Below are 10252 nucleotides of genomic sequence, written 5' to 3'. Positions count from 1 at the left end.
CTGCCTCTGCCTCCCGAGTGCTGGGATTAAAGGCGTGCGCCACCACGCCCGGCTGGTTTATTAATTTCTTAATTTTTATTTATTTTATTACATTTCCTTTCCACTTGCTGCCTTTTCTGACGTTGTGGAATAGGATGGATGAATCCCTGTTGATTTTAAAGTGTTACATTCTAATAGAAGCATTTCATGAAATTATCTCTAAGCACAGCTGTTGCCTTTCATGTCTTGTTCATCTAGAAGCAGGGTGGAAAGACAGGAAGTGAGGAAGCTGTGGGAAGGGAAAGGAACCCTCTGAGATATCCAGTCCTGAAACTCTCAGCACTCCTCTGACAGCCTGACCTGAGAGTCTCGGTGCTCCTCTGAGATAGCTGGGGGCTGGATCCCAGGTGCAGGTCATGGTGCCCACCTTTTTCATGAATCAGTTTTCCTACTATGTCGTTCTTTATCCTCGATTCTTTGTCCAGTTTGTCTGGACATATGATTTGTCTAATTCATATAATAACTGCAGCTTTCTTATGAGGAGTGCTTTGGGGCAGGACTTCTCAGTTTTTACTTTTATTTTATTTTGTTAATTTTTGAGAATTAATGAATTAAACATGTTCCTAGTGTTCTGCCTGCATTTATATCTGTGTATCACGTGCATATAATCCTACCAGAAGATGGTGTTAGAACCCCAGGACGTGGAGTTATAGATGATTGTGAGCTGTCATGGGTGCTGAGAATCGCACCAGGGTCCTCTGGCTTTTACTGTAAACACACATGTTCAGGTATCTGCAGTTTTTACTTTTTGCTCATTTATCTCAGCGAGTTAGGCTAGCTTCCAACGCACATGATGGCCTTGCTCTGTTTTTTGTTTGTTTGTTTGTTTTGTTTTGTTTTTTTGAGACAGGGTTTCTCTGTGTAGCCCTGGCTGTCCTGGAACTCACTCTGTAGACCAGGCTGGCCTTGAACTCGAAATCCGGCTGTCTCTGCCTCCCAAGTGCTGGGATTAAAGGTGTGCGCCACCACGCCCGGCCTGACCTTGCTCTGTTTTAAGCCCATTTGAAAGAGAGTGTGCACACATATCAAGTTCAAGCATATATTCCTCACATTTTTGGTTAGAAATTCAGGAGCTTTCCTGCATCAGTGCTGCATGAGTAGAATTCAGAAGTCTCCTGCTTTACTCTTTCTGGTAAAGGTCATGATTGAGAATCCACGGTTGCTTATTCTAGCCAGAAGCACTGCACCAAAGCTTTTGCAGAGTCAACTGAAGTGAGCCTTTTAATGGAAAGTCTGACTGGGAATTTCATTTTCACATACAAAAACCCCTGGCATTGAAATGGCATGGATGGCCTGATGTTTTCTGGAGTGGAGGAAAGCTTTAAGATGAGTCTGTGTCTTCCTGCTTGCTGAGCTGCCTTTGAATTTTAGTAATTGCATCTCCTGATATGTGTGTGTGTATGGGGCAGGAGAGGGGGAGAGAAAGAGAGAGGTGGGAGGAAAGGAGAGGAGGAGGAGGGAGGAGGAAGGAGGAGGAAGAGGAGCAAGAAAAGAAGGGAGGAGGGAGAGAAGAGAAAAAGGCAGAATAGGAAGATGCAGAGGAGGAAGAAGAGGAGGAGGAGGAGGAAGAGGAGGAAGAGGAGGAAGATGAGGAGGAGGAAGAGGAGGAGGAGGAAGGGGACAAGATCCCTACATGCTGGTTTGGCTTGCTGACTTATGGGCCCTGTCTCTGTCCCCCGGGTGCTAGGTTTTCTGGGAGAGAAGAGAGAAACAGTTTTACTTTTGCCTGTGTCAGGTGACTGGCATTCAACTGCTGGTGCAATTCTAGGGAGTAATATTTTCAAGTTTGAAAACTAGATAATTCAATTCTAAAGATGGATTGTCAGAGTTTCTGAAGTAGGGCTCAGTTTTGAAAAACATGTTCTCAGTGTTAATTAGAACAAAGTATTATAATTGACCATTTCCTCTGAATTTATTGTTTAACTTTAAACTTCCTTAAAAAAACTTATTTGTATCTATTATTGTTGTGTACGCCTGTGATATATGTGTATATGGGAGTGGTGTGTGTGTGTGAGTGAGTGTATGTGTGAGTGAGTGTATGTGTGAGTGAGTGTATGTGTGTGTGTGTGAGTGAGTGTGTGTGTGTGAGTATATGTGTGTATGTGAGTGTGTGTGTGTGTGAGTATATGTGTTTGTGTGAGTGAGTGTATGTGTGTGTAAGTGTGTGTGTGAGTGAGTGTGTGTGTGTGAGTATATGTGTGTATGTGAGTGTGTATGTGAGTGTGTGTGTGTGTGTGTGTGTGTGAGATCAAATGCAGGGTATTAGAGTTGCATGGCAAGTGTAACCTGCAAGCTTGCCTGCTGAGCCATCTTGCCAGCTGAAAGAACCTAGTGGGGAAACCCCAACTCAATTCTCGATTCGGTGTGCACCCAAAGAATCCCGAAAAGACTGTCTTGATGTAAATACACGAGGTAATTTAATGGCGGAGCTCCGGGTTGAAACGTATCTCACGCAGGAGACAGTGGATTCGACCATGTGGCTTAAAAGCTGGGGGGTTTTATAGAAAAGGGTCTGGGTCTGGGGGAGGTGTGGTTTCACATGATTGGTTCATTTAAACAGCAGACTGTATATGCAGATCGAGGTAACAGCAGAGCATCTGGTTAACATTTAACTTAGGTCAGAAGGGCGGGAGATAGGGAGGCACCGGGCCAGTCCAGACATTCTTGTATGTCTTCCCTATCTTTATGGCTAGTTGGTTCCTGGGATGACTTTACAGCCTTTGTTCTTTGCTCTAAGCCCCAAAAGCCCTCTAACTAGCAAGCCGCATGAGTCATGGACCTTGAATAAACTTTCTGGCTAGGGCTTTGAAGTCTTGAATTTAGTTTTCTTTCTTTCATCAGCCACCTCTCTTGATATTCTTACTTCTAATTTCTGAATTTCCCCCACTTCCCACTATGTAGTAAAACCATTAGATTAATTCATTCTAATGCCTTTCAGAAGAGAAGACGGAAGAATAACCTATAAGTCATGCCAGGTTATGGGCATACCTCTTAATGTTGACTACAAACAGGACTGTGACAAAAAAGAGACAATCAGGCTTTGAGAGCCAGTTTAGCAGGGAAAACAAGTGCCTCCTCCATCGGAGCAGAGCTACAGCCTCTGGCTTCCCAGCGGAAGAGCAGTCTCATTATCCCAGAGCTAATGAACAATCATTAGTGTAATCAGCACATGCTGTTCAATGGTATGCCTCAATTTTTTTATTTTTATTTTTAAGGTACAGGAAAAACAATGGTGATGGATATGTTTTATGCATATGTGGAAACGAAGAGAAAGAAGCGGGTCCATTTTCATGGCTTCATGCTGGACGTGCACAGAAGTAAGTCCAGGTTCTCAACATCGGTCCTCAGTGTGACGCCTGCAAAACCAGTTTCCTCTCCAGTCAATGAACATACAAGTTGTTAAAAAACAAACAAACAAAAAAACCCGAGGCTTTTGCTGGAAGTGAGATTTTCTTTGCTATCTTTTGCTCTGTGGTATATGGAAAAAGGGAGGGAATCTAGGGAGTGTTCTTAGGGCCAATTCAGTGCTCCATAGCTAGAGAGGAGAGGTTAGGCTTGGTGAACTGGTGAATGAAGCCTTTGCTGCTTCAGGCGGTTTCCTTGTGAGCACTGCTGTGCCTACCCTGGAGGCACTCAGTTTGCATTTGCATGTGTTTACAGGTCTTTCTGCCTTTCTTGGGTTTTTAAATTTAATTTTATTTTGTTTGAGATAAGGTTCTCAGTGTAGTCTTGGCTGTTCTGAAACATGATCTGTAGATCAGGCTGGCCTTGGTCTCAGAGATCTGTCTGCCTTTCAGAGTTCTGGAGTCAAAGGTGGGAGCCACCATGCCAGGCTTCTTACTTACTTTTTGAGAGGGCTGGATATATTTTCTGACCCTTCTGCATCACCTTCCATTGGCAGATCCAAGTGTGTTCCATCTTGCCCATCTCCTGGTGTTTGTAGATGATTTCATTGACTGTACCGTGTGCCTGTTGGCTATAGCCCCTAGATAGAATAAGAACATCCCCCTTTTCCCTCCCCTACCAGGACTTTTAGCATTTGGTCTGAATATCATGACTAAGCAGGAATGGCTTGAGTTTTGGGTGGAGATGAGAGAACACTCTGATCAGATGTACTGGACCAGATGTGCACTTCCCAGGCCGATTCCCTGTCTCTGCCCTGCTCTGCTCTTTAACCTCAGGATGCATCTGTCTGCCTATCGCTGCCGCACATAAACTGATCCCAAATGAGGCAAATGACTTTAACTTTTCCCTTACAGTTTTAAGACTATAATATTTGAATAACTTGTTTTGAAGTAGACATAATGGAATTCCTTCCAGTAATCGAATTGGAATGATTAAACTCCATTGCATGTGGAATTTAAACTTAATTTTTATGTCCAAGTTAACTTTCATTTAGAGACTAAAATACGTTCTGGTTTCTTAAACTTTTCTATTAATATAACATTTTGTCTGTTTTATTTCAAACATCTAAGGGATACACCACCTTAAACAGAGTTTGCCAAAAAGGAAGGCGGGATTCATGGCTAAGTCATATGACCCGATAGCTCCCATAGCCGAGGAAATCAGTCAAGAAACTTCTCTCCTATGTTTTGATGAATTTCAGGTAAGGTGGAGATTTTTCTCTTTTTTTTAGATTTACAATTGTGTGTGTCCATGTGCTAGTGTGTGTGCATGCACGCGGGCAGATGGGGATGTGCACGGCAGTATGAGTGTTCAGCAAGGCCAGAGACATTGGGTTCTCTGCGACTGAGGCTATGGGTGGCTACAAGCCTGACTTGGGTTCAGAGAACAGAACTCAGGTCCTTGGCAAGCGGACTTAGCACTCTGAACTGCTGAGCCATCTCTCCAGCCCAGAGTGGCATATTTAATAATGTATAAATATTTACATTTTGCTCCTGGTATTTTCATTATTTTATGAATGGATTTCACATATTCCTTGTTTCTAGTTCATTTTTACTGTCTTGTTTAGAGTTTCACAAGCCGTGGCCTACTCAAGATAAATCGGTCCCTGCTTTTGTGTGGCTACTGAGAAAAGAAACACTTTATTCTGCTTTAAGATCTATTTTCTTATTCATTCATTCATTCATTTGTGTGTGTGTGTGTGTGTACACCGCATGCCCCACCCCCCATGTACGTACACACTTGCAGGTGGTCCTGGGGGCCAGAAGAGGGTGTCAGATCCCTGGAGTTGGAGTTACAGGTGGCTGTGGTACTGGGAACTGCACTTGAGTCCTCTGCAAGAGCAGCAAGAGCATTGGCTTCTTAGCCATCTCTCCAGCCCTGGGTTTATGTTTTATGTGGTACCTGAGAGAAGGAGGAGGGGGGGTAGGGGGAAGAGGAGGAGGAGGAGAAGGAGGGGGAGGGGGAGGAGAAGGAGGAAGAAGAGGAAGAGGAAGAGGAGGAAGAAAAGGAAAAGGAGGAGGCATAGAATCAAAAATAGCACAGAGAGCCTATGTGGCATGGAAAGCCTGAACACTAACTTAAGAGGCATGTGCTGACTTATAAGTTATAGTAAATGGCATGTTTCCCTTCTTCTATACCAGACATTATATAATTATAAAGTAGTGCTTGAGTTTTAAAAGCAAGTGATTGACACATCTCATTTTAGACTTGGGGGTACCATTTGTGATAGAGTGTGGTGGCTTGAATGAGAACTGTTCCCTTAGACTTGAATGTTTGAATATGGTGGTGGAACTTTTGGAGAAGGATTAGGAGGTGTGGTCTTGTTGAAGGAAGTGTGTCCCTGGTGGGGCAGGGTGAGCTTTGAGGTTTCAAAAGCCCGTGCCATTGCCAGTTAGCTCTCTGTGTCTCCTAGCAGATCAAGATGTGAGTTCTAAGCTACTGCTCCAGTACCATGCCTGCCTGCTGCCATGCCCAGTGGTCATGGACCCTAACCCTCTGCAACCATGAACCCCAAACCACTTGGGGAGGAGGGATCTTTCCTTTTCTCTTGAGTCATATTAAGACAGTTTGCCAATTCACCCTTATAGTCTAAAGTAACAAAGGTCTTTCGAGGCAAGGCTTTTTCAGAAGAGCAAGTACTCCTTGCCCCTCTAAAGAGCGAAATTAGGCACATTAATGCATGCAGAAGGAGAGATCTCATTTGGCTATTCTGAAGATGGCACTGTGTTTAATAGTGACACTGCTTCTAAGAATGCCAGGCCATGATGATTAGTGTATACTTAGGGCTTCTATAGCTGTGCTAAAACACCGTGGCCAAGGTGACTTATAGAAGAAAGGCCTTATTTGGATTGCTATCTTATAGCAATGGCCTGTGATGGTGTATTGGAGGTGATAGGTGGCAGCCAGCTAGCGCAGCTGCTGTGACCTCACATTTGAACCCCAAACAGAAAGCAGAGAGCTAACTCAAAATGGCACAAGTCTTTTGAAACTTCAAATCCCCCTGTCCCCTAGTGACATACTCGCCCCAACTAGACCATAACTCCCCACCCCCAGTGACATACTCCCTCTAGCAAGATAAAAACTCCCCAATCTCAGTGACATACTCCCCACAGCTAGGCAATATATTCTAATCCTCCACCACGGTCACCACCTGGGGACCAAGTCAGTATTCAAATGCCTGAGACTCATGGGAGCATCTCATTCTAATTATCATAGTCCGAAAGGGCCATAGCATCTCATTGTCATCGTTATCCTCTTAACTAGCCGAGTTCTAAATATGTTAATCTGTGGAGTTAATTTTTTATTTCATTTTAAACATGTTTATTTTATTTTGTGTGTCTGAGCTTTTTAGCTGCATGTATGTAAATACATCACATATGTCCTGAGCCCTTGGAGAGCAGAAGAGGGCATTGGATCCTCTAAGATTTGAGTTATAGATTTTTTTTTTTTTTTTTTTTTTTTTTTTTTTTTTTTTNAGCCCTGGCTGTCCTGGAACTCACTTTGTAGACCAGGCTGGCCTCGAACTCAGAAATCTGCCTGCCTCTGCCTCCCGAGTGCTGGGATTAAAGGCATATGCCACCACATCCAGCGGTTTTGAGCCCCCTTCTGGGTGCTGGGCACTAAACTTTTGTCCCTTTATGCAAGAACAACAGTTGTTCCTAACTGCTGAGCCATTTCTCCAGACCCTTTTATTTTCATTTTTTTTAATCAAGGATATGTTGATATGCAACCTTTGAAAAATGAATCATGCTTTCAATGTTTTTGTGTCTGTGTTTAGCGCAGTGATATAATTGCTACTTTTCTCTGCTAAGAGATGAGGCTCCAAAGGTATTAGAGTTTCCCAGATGCCACGTAAGAATCTTCACCTCTGCTCTGCTGAGCTGGCTGTGCAGGCAAAGATCCCTGCACTCAAGCCTAGTGATTCAAGTTTACATTACTAATAATCCATAACATTAAAAAAAGAGTTGCTGTGCTGCTGAGATAGGTCAGTGGGTAGCAGTGCTTGCCATAAAGCCTTATGACTTGAGTTTGCTCCCAGTACCCATGTGGTTGTCCTCTGACATCTGCATATATACCTGCACACGCACACAAACATAATAAAAAAATACATAAAGAAAGAAACATAAATTTAAAAAGAGCTGTTACCTTTAACTTTAAGAATATGATGTTAGCTGGGCGTGGTGGCGCACGCCTTTAATCCCAGCACTCAGGAGGCAGAGGCAGGCGGATTTCTAAGTTTGAGGCCAGCCTGGTCTACAAAGTGAGTTCCAGGGCAGCCAGGGCTATACAGAGAAACCCTGTCTCGGAAAAAAAAATGAAGTTAAAAACATTCAGAGAGGTAATTGTCGTGTTCCTATGGATGAGAGCTTTGGAAAGGCAACACTAAGGAAACCCAGGGGCCACTGCACTGTGGATGTGCGAAGCACACAGTCCTGAAAAGGCTCCATAGCTAGCAGGCCTGATACACCCATTAGGCCCAGTGAGCACAGTGTCTGAGGCCTGTGACACCTTTGGGAACTTGAAGATGTTTTAACTTTGTTCCTTTTAAAATTCAAAGACTGAAATAAATATGTTGTAGTGAACAAAGTCTGTGTATATTTATATCATTATATTTATTTCATTTCATAAAAATGAAATGTGTTTGCCTACATGAGTTTATATGTACCATGTGTGTATAGAAGGCCACCAAGGCCAGAGGACACCAGATCCTTGGAAACTAGAGTTATAGGCAGTTGTGAGAGCCCGTTAGGAGTGATGAGAGATGACTTAAGCCCTCTGTAAAACTATTAAGCATTCCTAACCACCAAGTCATCTCCTCAGCTCCCTGAATCTTATAGTATGTGTATATGTATGTGTGTATGTGTGTGTGTGTATGTATATATATATGTGTGTGTGTGTGTATGTGTATGTATGTATGTATGAATTTTTATTTTAGTTGTATGAGTAGTTTGCCTGCTGGTATGTCTGTGCACATGTGTGTACATTGTTCACAGAAGCCAGAAGAGAGCAGAGAGCATCATATCATCTGGGACAGGAATTACAGTCTGTTGTGAACTGCCATGTGGGTATGGGAATCAAACTGGGTTCTTTGGAAGAGCAACCAGTGCTCATAACCACTGAGCCATCTCTCCAGCCCTGTATCTGTTTTTTGTTTTTGTTTTTGTTTTTGTTTTTTTGAGACAGGGTTTCTCTGTATAGCCCTGGCTGTCCTGGAACTAACTCACTTTGTTGACCAGGCTGGCCTCAAACTAAGAAATCCACCTGCCTCTGCCTTCCGAGTGCTGGGATTAAAGGTGTGTGCCGCCACGCCCGGCCAGCTGAAGACTTCTTGAAATTGAAAACACATTCACAATTCCTTTGCATTTCTGTGGTGACATTCTTTTTTTTAAAAAAAAGATTTATAGCTGTCTTCAGAAACCCCAGCCGGTGCTCAACCATTGAGCTATCCCTTCAGCCTCCCCTGCTTTTTTTTTTTTTTTTAAAGATTTATTTTTATTTTAAGTGAATGAGTTTGCCTGCATGCATTTAAGTCTACTGCATGTGTGCCTGGTGCTTGCGGAGGGTACCAGATTTCCTGGAGCTGCAGTTATGGATGGTTGTAAGCTGCCACATGGATGGTAGGATCTAAACCTGGTTCTCTACAAGAGCAGCAAATGCTCTTCATGAGCCGTCTCTCCAGCCCCTCGTCCACAGCTTTAAATGTGCTCACATTCGTTTCTTTGCCTAGTTGAACCTAGTTTTTATCTCTTACATCTGCCTCTGGTTTTTTTTGCTGATTTCTCACTATAAACCTGGCATCAAACAATAACCGTGCCGCAGTTGAATGCTAGGCTGGGTTAACTTTTTCCCTACAACAAATTAAACGCCCACTGGCTTTGAAGTCAGCCTCACTTCAATATGAACATTTCAGGACATGAGCAGATCATATTGCATTCTTGCCAGACTCTAATAGAAATGGCCTCTAGCTCATTTCCCACATGGGGTCCTTTTTGCCTAAACCCCATGAACAGTCCTTACTGGCCATGTTTTGTCGTCCTGGTCTTCCAGAATCCCACCAGAATGGCCCAGTAAGCTTTCCTTACAGCATTCCCTAATAAGCATTACTACCCTTGTGTCTAGCACCTCTCACGCAAAATCAGTATTGTTGATCCCCAAAACTTAAACTTCAGCCCACATTTTCTCCTGTCAATGTCTTGAGTTTTCTGATAATTTTTAATTGTTAATAGATGCAAATGGTATCTTATTAATTTATATTATTTGTGCATCAATATAAATTTTCTCAATTGTTTGCTTACTAGTTAAATTAGTCTTTTATGAAATGTGTGAGGTATTGCTTATTTATTTATTGGGATGTTACATTCAATCTGTCATATATAGTCTTTATCTTTTTGTTGTTGTTTTTAGGGGTGCTAGAGATGGTCAGTAAGGCCTCTTGCATGCTAGACAACTCCTCCACAGGCTGCGTCTCAGCTCCTTTTGTATATCCTATACTGTTGGGTACTGTTTACTGGGTGTTTTCTATGTGCCTATGTGTTTTTGTTGTTTGTTTTTGTTTTGTTGTGACAAGGCCTCTCTGTGTAGCTCTGACTTTTCTGGAACTTGTTTTGTAGACCAGGCTGGCTTCAAACTCACACAGATCTATTTGCCTCTGCCTCCTGAATACAGGGATTCAAAGTATGCTCTATCCTGTCTGGCCTCTATGATCATCATCACCTTCTCCTTCTCCTTCTCCTTCTCCTTCTCCTTCTCCTTCTCCTTCTCCTTCTCCTTCTCCTTCTCCTTCTCCTTCTCCTTCTCCTTCTCCTTC

At 43.0% G+C, this 10252-nt stretch overlaps 1 protein-coding gene across 2 annotated transcripts in view; it reads left to right on the top strand.

Moving 5' to 3' along the window:
* Afg1l (AFG1 like ATPase) overlaps window positions 1-10252 on the top strand; it is a 158510-nt gene that overhangs the window by 49051 nt on the left and 99207 nt on the right. For both annotated transcript variants that reach the window (XM_029482682.1, XM_021174127.2), the window contains 2 exons: window positions 3255-3356; window positions 4515-4645. In XM_029482682.1, the coding sequence (XP_029338542.1) occupies window positions 3269-3356; window positions 4515-4645 (219 nt within the window). In that variant the 5' untranslated portion in view covers window positions 3255-3268. The remainder of the gene's footprint in view (window positions 1-3254; window positions 3357-4514; window positions 4646-10252) is intronic.

The sequence above is a fragment of the Mus caroli genome, chromosome 10 (assembly GCF_900094665.2).
Source record: "Mus caroli chromosome 10, CAROLI_EIJ_v1.1, whole genome shotgun sequence".
Classification (NCBI taxonomy): domain Eukaryota; kingdom Metazoa; phylum Chordata; class Mammalia; order Rodentia; family Muridae; genus Mus; species Mus caroli.
This window is presented reverse-complemented; position numbering and strand designations above follow the sequence as displayed.